This window comes from Leuciscus leuciscus, assembly GCF_965113295.1.
Source record: "Leuciscus leuciscus genome assembly, chromosome: 24".
Taxonomy (NCBI): Eukaryota; Metazoa; Chordata; class Actinopteri; order Cypriniformes; family Leuciscidae; genus Leuciscus; species Leuciscus leuciscus.
This window is the reverse complement of record NC_138723.1, coordinates 9,438,739-9,455,168: the sequence shown is the minus strand read 5'-3', so window position 1 is coordinate 9,455,168 and position 16,430 is coordinate 9,438,739. Positions and strand designations below refer to the sequence as shown.

Sequence of the window (16,430 nt, the reverse complement as noted above, 5' to 3'; positions counted from 1 at the left end):
TATTATTCTTGTATTAATATCAAGTGAACTAATTTACATGTCAATCCACTCTTGCACTGAAAATGCACACTATATGTTGTATTATCCAAATTCAGTCATATGCTCCACTTAAATACATAAGCTTATAAATATTTGTGTGCGTGTATTATAACCAACGCCTGTGAGATCAAGGAAACGGTTATATAATGTTAACAGGTTTGGGTCTGTTACAGTATGGCATTAACACACATACACATGCACAATACAAACACACACTCGCTATTTAACAGGCTCTTAGTACAATAGCCGGAGGACTGAAAGTCCAGTCAGTGTGTTAATTGCTTTCTGACATATTTCCCTCTAACTGGTCAATTTTTAATCAGGTTTCTTCTCCAAGGTTCCTCGTATTCCCAGCACAGTTAACCATTATAGTGACTGTCACAAGACAGTGACTGAGTCACACACCCGCTCACGCTCTTGTGTCTGCTCTGTAGAGAGAAAACCGGCGGCTACAGGACGCTAACATGCGCTTGGAACAGGAAAATGACGATTTGGCTCACGAGCTGGTCAGCAGTAAGATCGCCCTGAGGAAAGACCTGGACAACGTAAGTCTTTCAGGCAGTTCGCCACTTTTGAGGGCATTTTAAAAGTTTGTTCTCATTGCAGGTCTAGCTTTAGCGGTTGGTGACATTCACACATGCCTGTGGCCTCTGGTGCAAATGTTAACACACTCTGTCCTTTTTCCTTCAGGCTGAGGAGAAAGCTGACGCGCTCAACAAAGAGCTTCTCATTACTAAGCAGAAACTGGTGGACTCTGAAGATGAGAAGAGACGATTGGAGGAAGAGTCTGCACAGGTCGGACACCTCCACCACCTCCCAAAACCTTCCTGTACTACTGGTCAAAAAAAAAAAAAAAAAAAAAGAGAATTTAAGGGCACTTTTTTGCCGAGTTAGATGCGTTACTGGGTCAACATATTTTGTTGATCCTGGAACAAAATTCCTGTCTGGAGATTAGTCAGGTTCTGCATATTGAAGGTGTTCAGAAGTGTTGAACTATTCTTGGTGTCTTTTTCTTCACTATACATTCCAGTTCACCCATTTAAAAATCTAAAATAATACATATTAATTATAATAAAAATAAATATAATAAATAAAATATATTTTCTCACACCACCTGAATGCAAAATATATGTAAAATGTTTTTTGTAAGAAGTTAAATTACCCATATGCTTCAGAAATAGCTAATGTCAATGATTTCAGCTATGTTTAAAACAAGTTGAATTGCCAAATTCCCAGTGAATAGAGAGAAGCCAACCACTAAGCCGTGGCTCCAAACATTTTTAAGTCTTACATTTACATTTCCCCCCAGAAATAAACCAAAATAGCTGTTAATAGAGCACAGTAAATAGACCAAAGTGCTCAATATGCTCCTGTAAACATAAAAGTCCAAACTGGAGCAGTTGAACATGCTTGTGTATGGATAAGAGCTGATCTAATGTCTGAGTGTAGAGGAGACAGTAGAGTGTAAAGTTGAATTGCCAAATTCCTAGTGAAGGACTACACTACCCATAATCCCCAAGTAATTTCCACCAATCAGAGAAGTCACTTTTACCATGAAACGTTTGTGTGGTGCTTTCTCAATGAAAAGCTTTATTGGATTATTTAATTTAATTTAATAATAATAAAAAAATCCAATAAAGTTATATAGCTATATACTGTATATATATATATATATATATATATATATATATATATATATATATTCTTACATTGGCACAAGAAACATAAATTACGTATGTTTTTTGTTTGGTAGTGTATTGCCCAATAACCCCATAATGTGATTACATTCATATATTTTATTTATGTCTATATTTTGGATGGAGTGTTATCAGGGAATGATCCCTGGAGAGGGCAGACTCCCGCTATGCTGGATTTGTGCTAGAGTAGATTGCTCTGGCGCCTCTGAGACAAGACTTACATTAGTACAGCCTGTGGACATAGTTGTCCTTAGATAGACAGGAGATATGTCTCCCAGAGGGGACACTTGGGTCAAATATAGTGTTGTTGTGAAATGACGGATTACTTTTTAAGCGAAAAAGAGTGTTTAACTTACATCTACGTCTGTGTTTTCAGCTGAAGGAGATGTGTCGGAGAGAACTGGATAAATCTGAGTCTGAGATCAAGAAGAATGGCTCCATCATTGGAGAATACAAACAGGTGAACACACACACACACACACACACACACACACACACACACACACACACACACACACACACACACACACACACACACACACACACACACACACACACACACACACACACACACACACACACACACAGTTTGTCTCCAGTGAGCATGGTCTGCAGTTTCTATTTGAGATTGCTCTGATTCTAATGGCCTTCTATCACTATAATGAAGACCAATATCCCTCCATTTGCTGCATTAAACCCTAAATCAGTTTAAATGTCCCAGTCTGTGTCATATCTCATCTTTAAACACCCCATCGCCCTGTTAAATTACCTTCACAAAACACTTCACTGAGACTCTCTATAAATGCGCATCAGTTTTACAGTAGGGTTTTCTCTTGCCCCGCCAAATGTTTGCCTAATTTATTTTTTACTTTAGTTTTATGTGTGTGACTTAGTGCTTTCAAGGTATACATTTGATCAGTTCATGCATTCCCTGGGATCAAACCCAAGACTTTTATTCCCAAGACTTTTTTGTGCATGTCACTATGTCCTTGTTATCCCTATACCGTTATTAGTGGGCTCTTTACCTTTTACTTTTGTTTCATGCATCATAACTTAGCTCATCCTCAAGGAAAAGAGCCCATTAGTCTGTAGCAGACTCCCTACAATACATCTGCTGTTTTAAGGGACCAGGCACTGACGGTGTGCAGGCACATATTTGATCATTTTCATCTTTTTCTTCTTCTGCTGCTGCTCCTGGCTGGGAGTCTATGGCAATGCTTTGAACCGGGTAGTTAAAGGTTTGGCACACTGATTAGGGTGGGTTTCAGTATCCCAGCTGCTTTTCCACCGTCGGGCCAGTGTGTGAACCAGGGAACAAAAGCCTTGGATCTCGATCTCGATCTCGAGCTGTGCCTTCCTAGAACATCGTCACACAACCACACCATTCCACCAGCTGAGTGAACACTAGCTAGATCGCAAACTGAACATGACATAAGCAAACCTTTGGATGTTACACTCCTGCATCGATGTTTGACCAATGATTTATGACAGTTTTTTTTTTACAGTGGCAGTAATGTTTTATTTGTGTCAGGAGCGCACATCAATCATTCTGAATAAAACTGTTATTAATCATGATCTTACATAAAAAGAGAACACATACTTATTCAGTCGTGCCTGCTGTCATTTATTTATGATCGCAGCAATGCACAGCAATACACATTTAGAAAAATATTGATCAAATATATGTGTACATCACTTGCACATCATTTTCCACAAATTAATGCGATACACAATTTTAAACTGATTCACTTTTAAAAAATGTGTTGCTGCTTCTCCTTCAATTGTTTTTTTTTTAAATATTTACCAAAACTGGCTCAGACCAAACTTTTACATTTTGACACTTTTCTACATCATAACCTAGCTGGCAAAGACACCAAACAGGAAGTGAGGCAATATCACAACAACTGTGATGCATATTGACATAAAACATTAGATGTATAGTTGTTACATTAACATGAGAATACCGTGTTACACTGGTTGCAATGTTCCCTAATGGACAAAAGATTTTGAGCTGTAAATAATGGTAACTAACTTTAAATGGCTTTGACTAAACAAATCTAGTTTGGGCCTTTTTTGACACATTTATTGACAAGCGAGTAGAGAGAAGGCAGGAAATGACGAAGAGAAAAGTGCAGAACAAGTTTTGTAAGCCTGTGCATGTGTACCAACCACTAAGCCATGGCTCCAACCATTTCTAAGTCTTAGATTTACATTTCCCCCCAGAAATAAACCAAAATAGCTGTTAATAGAGCACAGTAAATAGACCAAAGTGCTCAATATGCTCCTGTAAACATATAAGTCCAAACTGGAGCAGTTGAACATGCTTGTGTGTGGATAAGAGCTGATCTGATGTCTGAGTGTAGAGGAGAGGCTGGCCTGAAAGTGCTGTATGAGAGCATCTCTGTAAAAATAGTTGAGCTGCTGTCCCTGCAGAGCTCATTTTAATGGGGCCGCTGACAGCATGATTCATGGTGGAGCATGATAATGGTGTCCTTTGAGCTGAACCAGCTCTCTCTCTCACACACACTCACACTCACGCTCTTACAATGAGCATCAAAGGCCTGCAGGTATCATGCTGGACAGCTTCCCGGTGTGAAATGAACACACATTCACTCATTAGTGTGAGGAGGACAGGTTTAACACATCTGCCGTGAGGAAAAAACAAAGCTAGAACAAAATCCTAATTCTATTAAATGTTTTTTTTAGGCCTAGTTCATTTCAGACGTCTGCACAACTGCACAAATGAATAATTGATTCACATCTGACTTTGCTGTGCATCTTGTCTTTAAGTAAAAGTCTCTGTTTGATAAAAAAATATGTCCCATCCATTCATATCAGTTAATGAGTAGCTCGGACTTATTCTCAAAATGTAGATATAATCTTTCTATTAATGCTTGTCAATCAGCAAGAATAAAACCCCTGGCCTGTTTGTGTTAGAGACAGGAATGATGCCTCAGCTCTTGTCTTGTTGAGGAGAGCTACAGCATGCTACTACTTTTCTAAGTGATCAGGCTTACAGTTTCGTTTGGCGGATGACAAGAGAGGCGAAAAATCAATGTCACTTGATGTTGATCATTAATAGTGGAGAGCAACGTGAAGTTTTGGGAAGATAGGAGAGTGGAACACAGGGCAGAATCAAATCTGCATGAAATCTATGGCAACACTTTATTTTACAGTGTCCTTGTTACATCCTAATCCTACCCTAACCCTATAGTAAGTACATGTAGTAATATTACTCAGTACTTAAATATATAACTACACTGTAACAATGACACCTTAAAATTAAGTGTAACTAAAACTATCAACCAGCATCAAACCTAAGCCCTGGTTTTACACGTACGCGTACAGTACGCTAGACATAAATGTCCTCCTTAAGGTGCGCTCACACTACACGTCTCGTTTCATTGACGCAAGCTAATTGTGTAACATTTAACTTACCGTTTAATGCTGAGGAGGGCTCTAGCCTCCAAAGGACTGGACTAGGAACGCCTTACTAGGATACAGCCATGCATTTGAGAAGCACCTATTCTCAATCTAGTCTCACTGTGGCTTATCACAGTACGCGCACACTTCCGCAGATTTTTCTAGTTCTCGACACTCAGCTAGCACATGATCCTTCATTTTTCTTGCACTAATTAGTTTGTCCTCAAGGTGGCAACACTGACCCAGGCTGTTGTTTCACTGTCTAAAAAAGAAACAGAATATCAACAACAACAAACAACTGATGATTGCTTGTGTGAGATACATCTAACTCTAGTTTAAACAAGTACAAGTACATGTTTCCCACTTCTGGAGAGGAATAGCTCAGACACTGGTTAAGAATAAAGCTTGCTGTGTCGAGCACCTGTGTTCGAGCAATAGATTACAGTAAGTTTTGGTGTCAAAATGATACTTTAGGCTTTAACCACTGTGTCATGGCTCAGATGTAAAACAGAATTCCTCAACAGTAATATTCTGGGGCTGCGTCATGACCTTGCTCATTCATTCATTATTCATTTGAAGCTACATTCTCCCTGATGAAGAATGCATGTTTAATAAGGGTCTTCACCAAATTAAGCATTGATCCAACGACACAGGCGAAGGAGTGATGCCCGGCTGGGAAAGAAGGCTTGAACCCCATTGGATTTACTGTAGATGAGAAACAGACGTCCTCCTCACCTGAGCTGTGTTAGTGCACTTCCTGTAAGAGGATGCTGGGAGTTCACTCACACAGAGGGGAAATGTAATATCCTGTAAGAGGAGAGATTGTATGTTCCAGTCATGATGATTGACCTTTTACCGTAAGCCTCGTTCTCCCTCCTCTTCTTGAGCTTTCGGAAAGCATGTGTAGTGCATCGGTGTGAGCCAGATCGTTACTGACCTTTGACCTCTGTGTGTGTGTGTCTCAGATCTGCTCTCAGCTCAGCGAACGACTGGAGAAACAGCAGACCGCCAACAGAGGAGAGATAGAGAAGATCCGGGTGGGTGATGACACACGCACACGCACACACACACACACACACACACACACACACACACACACACACACACACACACACACACATACACGTCTATATTACTAACAGGGGACTATCGCTCTACACTGGCCAAGAGGGGACTAGTGTTTCTGGTCATTTTGAAGGAACAAAAATGACATACAAAATTTTCTTTTAAGCTCTTTTTTCATAATATAACTTCAAATATGCATTTTTTTATTTAAAAAAAAACATGCCAAGTGGGGACCTGAAACTCTGAACGATCTCTATCTATACTAGTGGGGACTTGATAGCCTACAATGGAGCTGTGTGTGTGTGAACAGTGAAGTGAACTGGCTGTGAAGTCTGCCTTCATTATGTAACTCTCTCTCTCTCTCTCTCTCTCTCTCTCTCTCTCTCTCTCTCTATATATATATATATATATATATATATATATATATATAACCTATCAGTTATCAAAAAAATTTAAATACGATTTGTTTTAGGAAAGACCATTTAAATCTACAACGGGGTAAAAAATACAGACGGCCCGACGGCAACAGTTCAAAAGCAGAGGCGAGAATATCCTCTTATCATTCATAATATTATTTTTCTTATTTAACGCTCTCTCTTCATAGATACTTTCTATGCTTGGTTATGCAGTCCCTAACAATTTACTTGTTACTACTTTTCTTAATAATTTCTTCTGTACCTCAGTAGCAGTTCCATACCAACAAATAATACAGAATATCATAACACTTTCAATGAAAGCACTATAAAACATCAGAAGCTTTATGTTGTGGACATTACAGCAAAGTTATTGCTTTAAGAAATTCATTCTCTGTTGTGGCCTATTAATTAAAACAATTTCTACTCTAATAAAATCAATAGACATGTCCTTATTTTTCTGTTTCCTTTGTTTCTAGGATGTTGATGTACAGAGAAAGTCAGTGTTTGAAATATTGCTCAATTTAAATGCAACCAAACATATGTCGGTCGTTACCATCCAACAGTGGACCTTTCTTTAAGATCTAATTCAAAACTTTTGAGTTGACTTGCTGCATCTGGTCATTTTGAAGAAACAAAAATGAAATCATTTTTTTCATAATATAACTTTAAAAAAAATAAAAAATAAAAAAATAAAAAAAAATAAACATGCCAAGATTGAATCTCAACTCTGAACGATCTCTACCTATACAACAGTGGACTCACAATAGCCTGCAATGGAACTGTGTGTGTGTGTGTGAATAGTTAAGTATGTCTTTATTTTGTAACTATAAGTTATATATATTTACATATAGGCCTTCATAGATACTTTCTATGCTTGGTTATGCAGTCCCTAACAATTTACTTGCCATTGTTATGTGCCATTGCACTCACACATACATGTCTATATTACTAACAGACCAATGTCACTCTACACTGGCCAAGTGAGGACTCAATGAACGATGTCTATCTATACAAGAGAGGACTTGAACAGTGTGTGTGTGTGTGTGTGTGTGTGTGTGTGTGTGAACAGTGAAGTGAACTGGCAGTGAAGTCTGTCTTCATTATGTATATATAGTATATTATATATTATGCCTTTTATCAGTCATAATATTTGTTTATTTTATTTAACACTTATTTTCTCTCTTCATAGATACTTTCTATGTTTGGTTATGCAGTCCCTTTAGGGTTTATAGGATTAATCAAACAGAAATAGCTCTTTAAGGTAACGATTTCAGGTCACTATAGTGACCTATATTTAGTATAGTGTAAAGCATACTTTATACAGTGAATAATGATTTTATTCATCAAAATGAACTTCGCGTCCCCAGTTGGATGGTAAAGAACGATACGTGTTTGGCTGCTTTGTACATTTCTTGCCATCACAAACACACTGTAAAGATTTTGGAGGTCAATCTCAAAATGTTATGTCGAAAAACTAAAGTGCAATAAATAATACACGCTTTAGGGTCTGTTTACACGACATCATTTTCAACTGAAAACTGAAAACGTTTTGGCCGTTCATTTCAACGAAAATGCCATTTTGGGGGCCTGACAATGAAAGCTTTTGAAAACGAGTTTTTGTGAGCTCATCTAAAGTGAGGACTAGTTATGCCTTGTAAAGCTTTTATAAAGGAGATTTAAAGGCTGTTAATATTTCTATGTTCTCTATCGTGTTGTGTTTGTTTCCTTTTTCTGTTTAGAATATAAATGAGTCTTTAAATCTCCTTTATAAATTATTTACAAAGCATAACTAGTCCTCACTTTAGATGAGCTCGCAAAATAGTGAACTGACCACTACTAAATGCTTTATAACTGCCTGAATCTACTACATTTACTCACAATTTCTAAGTGATCTTATTAATCACTGTAAACACCTAAATAACTGATTTGTAAATAATGCTATACTTCATTTAGAAATGATAAATTGATTTAATAAAGTATGAAAAAGCAATTATTAAACACATTATAGATATGCTTCTAACTCAATAATACAGCGTTTAAAGGTGTATTTATAAACTGCTTACTAATGTCTGCTTTATGAATTATGATTTATCTGTTTACCAATGCTTAACTAATGATTAATAGGATGCAGTTTTTATAAAGGGTTACCATATATATTATATTATATTTCTCAAAATATAACTTCAAATTTGCATTTTTTTTTATTAAAAAAAAAGCATGCCAAGAGGGGATCTGCAACTAAATGTTATAATTATAATGTAATTATTATTATATTAAGATATTATTAATGCGACTGATAGTATTGGCTGCCTATTAATTAAAACATAATTTCTACTCTTAAAAAAAATCAATAGACATGTCCTTATTTTTCTGTTTCCTTTGTTTCTAGGATGTTGATGTACAGAGAAAGTCAGTGTTTGAAATATTGCTCAATTTAAATGCAACCAAACATATGTCGTTCGTTACCATCCAACAGTGGACCTTTCTTTAAGATCTAATTCAAAACTTTTGAGTTGACTTGCTGCATCTGGTCATTTTGAAGAAACAAAAATGAAATCATTTTTTTCATAATATAACTTAAAAAAAATCAAAATTAAAAAAATTAAACATGCCAAGATTGAATCTCAACTCTGAATGATCTCTACCTATACAACAGTGGACTCACAATAGCCTGCAATGGAACTGTGTGTGTGTGTGAACAGTTAAGTATGTCTTTATTTTGTAACTATAAGTTATATATATATTATATATAGGCCTTCATAGATACTTTCTATGCTTGGTTATGCAGTCCCTAACAATTTACTTGCCATTGTTATGTGCCATTGCACTCACACATACATGTCTATATTACTAACAGACCAATGTCACTCTACACTGGCCAAGTGAGGACTCAATGAACGATGTCTATCTATACAAGTGAGGACTTGAACAGTGTGTGTGTGTGTGAACAGTGAAGTGAACTGGCAGTGAAGTCTGTCTTCATTATGTATATATAGTATATTATATAGTATATTATATATTATGCCTTTTATCACTCATTTTGAAAACGATGCCTTTACCATCTGCATGTAAACAACATAAACGTGAATTTGTGAAATTGTTACGTCATTCCAACCCGGTCACACTAAATGCGTCTCTATAGCACACATTGTGTTTATTGTGCAATTTATACGTGCATATGATAGGCATGGGTGGGTTTAGGGTAGGTTTAGTAGTGGTGTGTAATATGTAATATGTATTATATGTTTGGTTAGGATTAGTTTTGTAGGATGTGTGTGTATTACACTCAATAAAGTGTGCCATAGAGATGCGTGCCATAGAGATGCATTTTCATGAGATCAGGCAGGTCATGCACAAGTATATAACATGGTCACATGCGTACTTATCATCACGTGTTCACATGTTCATGAGTATTTGAGTTTTTTTTTTTTTTTTTTTTTTTTGACAAAGTAAGAAAGGTTTGGGGTGTGCTTTTAGATGGGCCTTTAAATTTTGACAAACAAATATCTTCAGTAACTGGATCTAGTTTCTATCAACTCCGTCTTTTGTCTAAAATTAAACACTTCCTAACTGACAAAACACTAGAGATGGCTGTTCATGCTTTTATTACTTCCCATTTAGACTACAGCAACTCATTGTATTGCGGTATTTCCAAGTCACAAATCGCTCGCCTTCAACTGGTCCAAAATGCTGCAGCAAGATTTATTCACAAAAGTAGTAAATATAATCACATGATGATGATGATACATTTTATTTATATTGCGCTTTTCTGCTTTACATATAGCCTCACATTCAAGCTGGGGGCAAGCTGGGGCCAGTTGTACTGTTAGAGGGGCCAGTTTAGACCTTATTGTTGTCATATCATTTTCTGCACTGCACTATAGGCATTAACAGGCAAAATACCATGATTACCAATCATTCAACAATGTATTTGCATTGCCATTATATTTTTTAAATTTGCATTACATATTCAGAATCAGTCACATTAACTGCATTCTACGATTTTTGTGTTTTTTTTGCAAAAAGATCAGCAAATTCATCTAGATTTAAGGCCTTTGCCCTCCTTGACTCAATACTTAGAACACCTAAATTGCTTAATCTGTCATCTGACATTGTGGACCTGAGATAGGTTTTCACCAGCTTTAGTGCATACAATATAATATACAATTAAATTATGCTTATTTTAAATGTATTGTGCAGGCTAGGTATAAAAAATATAGGAAAAACCATGATAATATGAAACGCTTCAAAACAGAGCGCACAAAGCGCGTATGCGCATCGCGGGTGCAGAATGATGTGCTCAAAGCAACATGGAGTCACAGTGTTCAGCGCTGCACAAGTGCGCATTTAAAAGTTCACGGCACAAAGCGAAGAAATTTCGAGCGCACAAATCCTAGTGTAGCCTATATCTGTCCAACAGTTTATTGATCATTTGTTTCTTCACATAGTGAAGTTTTAAATTCCAGTTATTGTGCGTTTGATGCCGATTCATAGTCCTTGTGGTGTGAACAGGCACACGGTAGCGAGTCGTTTTAAAACAGCAACAAACATAAAATACAAATACACAAAATAAAGTCATTTTATGCAAATCCACAGCCTTTTATCTACAGATCAAGCATTATAATGTGTATATATCATATTGGAGAGAGTTTTACCGTGCATATATATAACATAATATAAATTAACATTACAAAAGTTAATGATAGTACATTTCAAATACCTAAAAATTGACAATTAAGTGATTTTGTTCGAGTCAAAAATATTACTTAACATTAATGAACCAACGGTACACATTTTTTACTTTAGCAATCTTATGGGTTGTGGTCTCTCAGACATTGGCAGTAATAAAAATACAATAAAAACATAGTTTCCCTTTGGACTTAAATTACATATCTTTGTGGTATACGGTAGAAATATTGCACATTTCAGTCTAGCTTAGGTTTTTAAAATAAATAACACAGTCTTGGAAATAATATGTAAGCATGTGCAAATAAGCCTGTATAGTAAATCAAGTTCTGTTGGTCTTTGTGTTTAAGTGAGAAATTAATTCATTTAAATTGAAAGATCTCAATGTTTATAAGATCTTTCAATTATGTTTAACAGTTTTGAGCGTATAAAAGAGTGTATAAAAATGGGCTCTGAGTTTTGGCAGTGGTTGTGTCTAAGTGAAATATGTAGTTTGGAAGATGTAGTCACTGAATGCATTAATACAACATTGAATGACACAGACATTTGCAACACTTCTACAGTAATACCGTAGTAAAATATTTTCAGAATCTAAAAAATTAAATACTATCAAAACAATTAGATGTAGCTGAACACATACAGGTATTAATCTTTCAGTTTCATCACCATCTATAAAAAGGGGAAACTTGGGGGAAATGTGTACTGTACTGTAAACAATGACCATGTGACATAAAATGCTGTGAATTCTGAACAACAGAAAACAGCAGAAATATGTTAGAATTCTACCCGTTATTTGTGTGTTTTTTTATTTAACGTGTGTTTTTGGGGGGTAAAACCTTTTCTAGTGTTCTGGAAGAATGAGTTGATCTGAGAATGAAGTTTCAGTGCATTTTGAATGTGAAATGAACTGCTGTCAAGCTGTAAGTTGGTTTGGAGAAGATATCATGGTCTTTTAACCTGATATCATTTAAGACATCATTTAAGACTGTGGTATAAATGATTGAATGATTTAACCATAACTCATTACTATCCTTGATATTCTAAAATAGGTATTTTTCATGTGTATGTAGACTAGGGTGTGTGATATTGAGTTGTTGCACTTCCCCCCCACACGCAATTTACATATCAATGCAGGAAGGCCTTAAAGGCCAGTGTTTTTCTTAGGTGAGAAAACTGGCCAACAACCAGTAACCAACTTACAGCTTGACAGCAGTTCATTTCACATTCAAAATGCACTGAAACTTCATGTCTCAGATCAACTCATTCTTCCAGAACATTAGAAAAGGTTTCACCCATACACTTAGTGATACACTTTGTCACACATAAAACAAAAAAACACAAACAACAGGAGCATTACACAATGTTTTCTTTTGTAAAATGCTTTCATAAAACAAGAATGACACTATCTACTGTTTATAATTCACTGCAGTTGATGTTACATAATCCTTTTTGATTACAGCCCAGTTATCATCTATGATAATATTGAGCAGGTGGATACCTATAAGTATATAGGTGTGGTCATTGATCGTTCATTTACTTGGAAAGCCCACATTGATTATCTTTGTTCAAAATTCCGGCAACGATTGTATTTTTTTAAGAAGACTTAGGCTGTTCGGTGTAAATCAGAGAATTATGCAATTATTTCATTATGCCGTTTTAGGTAGTCTTTTAAATTATAGGATGCAAACTTCATATGGCAATCTTTCGGTCCAATTAAAATCACAGCTTGCATGTCTTGTGAAAACTGCAATGTAAGTTATGGGTGTAAGAGAGTACTCATCACTTCAATCAATTTACGAATCGTGGATTTTAAAAAAAATGCACAGACAATAGTGAGTGATTCAAGCCATGTTTTATTTCCAATGTATCAGCTTCCGCCATCATGGAGACGGTATAGAGTCCCACTGAGTAAGACCGTTAGAGTATCTATTAATATGTTAAATAGCAAGATGTAGTTATACATATATGTAGTTTTAAACTCTTTTTGGTTTGTGTGTGTATGTATATGTTGTGTACTAATGCAGCTTTGAGTCCAAGACAAATTTCCTGAAAAAGGACAATAAAGTAAAGTATACTAACAAACTAACTTTTTAACATTACTGTACTAAAATATTCCTAAGTTTCCCCTTTTGTATAGATGGTGATGAAAATGAAAGACTAACACTTACATCTAATTATTTTGATATTATTATATTTTAGAATCAGAATATCTATTTCAATGTGATATTACTGAAATTAATTTTTAACAGTTTAACAGTACTATTATTATTAACAGTTTTAAAAAGAGTATGTAAACGTGCAAATTAGCCTGTATAGAACATAAAGTTCTGTTGGTGTTTGTGTTTAAGAATAATTAATGTAAATGGAACAAAATGCATTCAATGACATCTTTCAAAGCAGTGATCCACAGTTTAGCTCACATAGACGGAAGGTGTGATCACTGTGTGAAGAGAGTTTTGAAAAAGTGACTTTAGAATTGGGAAACTTACATTTTATTTGTGTTTGGAATAATCATTAATTTAGTTTCATTGTAAACATAGTGCTAAACAAGTAAACAAGATTTTATATTTAAATATTATATTATAATATATAATACTGATTTCAGAATTGTGCAAGGTGTATTTTCCGGAATCTCTGTGTGAACGGAGCTTATGTGAGCCAAACTGTGGATCATTTATTATTGCTTTGGCAAAAAAAAAAATTATTTCTAACTTAACACTAGAAGTGCCAGAATTCCATAACTACTAGAACTGCCGCAAGCGGTCATTTTGACCGCTATATTCCAAACTCTATATCTTTAATGATAAATACCCAATTGAGAGATTAATGCATTTATTGTATTAATATGTCTTTAAAAAACAAAACAACACCAAACTGTACATTTAAACAAGTTTAATTATACATTTATAAATAAATAATATCCGTAGATGTCCTGAACAAAATGACGGAGTAGCCCATATTTGTTTACACAGTTCGATCGCGTCGCGCCCGCCGACACACACACACACACACACACACACCCCAACCATATTCCAGTATTGCAATCTTGACATTGCAGCCTGTTCATTATAGCCACAATAAAATATAATAATAAAATAGTCAACCTAACATAAAAATTCCACTGCTCTGTTTGTAGCCTAGTAGGCTAGCCTACAATTCGTGCCATTTTGCGCATGTGAAGAGGATGATTTTTTCCGTCGATATTGGAACGTGAGTGAAGTACAAAGCCTATAATAAAGAAATAGTTTACCATCCAAATACATCGCAAATGTTGAAACATTTTGATTCTAATTAGAAAGTTACGTGAGCCTAACGCCGCTTACTTTCACTTTCGCTTATAACGCATTTCATTTTGGCTTGTTTATAGTTATTTTTTCATTCTTGTTCTGTTCTGAATATCATTACATTTAAATGATTTGTTGTTGAATATGTTTAGTGTATTTTTAACCACATTTTATTGTTGTGTATATTGGTATAGCCTATAATAATACCGCGAAATTCCGTGCGGTCAATATGACCGTCTATGGCCGAAATAGGTAAATATGTTCATTTGTTTTTTTGCCTTATGTGTAATTTATATGAAAAACATTTTAAATGAAAATACAGACACTTTTAGGAAAAGTCAGGTACCAGCAGGATTGTATTTATTTTTTCAACAAAGTTATTGCAGATATAAAATTCAAAACGGTCAAAATGACCGCCATGGCCGTTCTAGTGTTAACACAAACACCAACAGACATTTATGTTCTATACAGGCCAATTTGCAGATGTTTACATTCTCTAATCAAAACTGATGTTCAAAACCTAATATTTAAATTCTGAATCTAAAAAAAACAAAAACAAAAAAATATATATTTAACTAAACACCTATACAAGTGTTAATCTCAGTTTCATATTTTTGTACAGTATTGTAAACGTGGATAATGTAACATTAACTGCAGTGAACAGTAGATAGTGTAATTCTTGTTTTATTTATTTTTTAAATACATTTTTACAAAAGAAAACTTTACAAAATAAATTTGGCAGGGTAAATCCCAGCGTTTTCTCTAGTTTATTCTAGTGTATTTGAGAAGTTGCACAGATATTGGTAACACTACTCTGGGGGTTGTTGGCCAGTTTTCTCACCTAAGAAAAACACTGGCCTTTAAGGCCTTCCTGCATTGATATGTAAATTGCGTGTGGGGGGGAAGTGCAACAACTCAATATCACACACCCTAGTCTACATACACATGAAAAATACCTATTTTAGAATATCAAGGATAGTAATGAGTTATGGTTAAATCATTCAATCATTTATACCACAGTCTTAAATGATGTCTTAAATGATATCAGGTTAAAAGACCATGATATCTTCTCCAAACCAACTTACAGCTTGACAGCAGTTCATTTCACATTCAAAATGCACTGAAACTTCATTCTCAGATCAACTCATTCTTCCAGAACACTAGAAAAGGTTTTACCCCCCAAAAACACACGTTAAATAAAAAAACACACAAATAACGGGTAGAATTCTAACATATTTCTGCTGTTTTCTGTTGTTCAGAATTCACAGCATTTTATGTCACATGGTCATTGTTTACAGTACAGTACACATTTCCCCCAAGTTTCCCCTTTTTATAGATGGTGATGAAACTGAAAGATTAATACCTGTATGTGTTCAGCTACATCTAATTGTTTTGATAGTATTTAATTTTTTAGATTCTGAAAATATTTTACTACGGTATTACTGTAGAAGTGTTGCAAATGTCTGTGTCATTCAATGTTGTATTAATGCATTCAGTGACTACATCTTCCAAACTACATATTTCACTTAGACACAACCACTGCCAAAACTCAGAGCCCATTTTTATACACTCTTTTATACGCTCAAAACTGTTAAACATAATTGAAAGATCTTATAAACATTGAGATCTTTCAATTTAAATGAATTAATTTCTCACTTAAACACAAAGACCAACAGAACTTGATTTACTATACAGGCTTATTTGCACATGCTTACATATTATTTCCAAGACTGTGTTATTTATTTTAAAAACCTAAGCTAGACTGAAATGTGCAATATTTCTACCGTATACCACAAAGATATGTAATTTAAGTCCAAAGG

The 16,430-nt window shown here is 35.2% G+C and overlaps 1 protein-coding gene across 2 annotated transcripts in view; it reads left to right on the top strand.

The window, feature by feature from the left end:
* Window positions 1-16,430, top strand: part of rabgap1 (RAB GTPase activating protein 1) — a 118,631-nt gene that overhangs the window by 91,522 nt on the left and 10,679 nt on the right. For both annotated transcript variants that reach the window (XM_082158781.1, XM_082158780.1), the window contains 4 exons: window positions 474-584; window positions 730-834; window positions 2,113-2,196; window positions 6,125-6,196. In XM_082158781.1, the coding sequence (XP_082014907.1) occupies window positions 474-584; window positions 730-834; window positions 2,113-2,196; window positions 6,125-6,196 (372 nt within the window). The remainder of the gene's footprint in view (window positions 1-473; window positions 585-729; window positions 835-2,112; window positions 2,197-6,124; window positions 6,197-16,430) is intronic.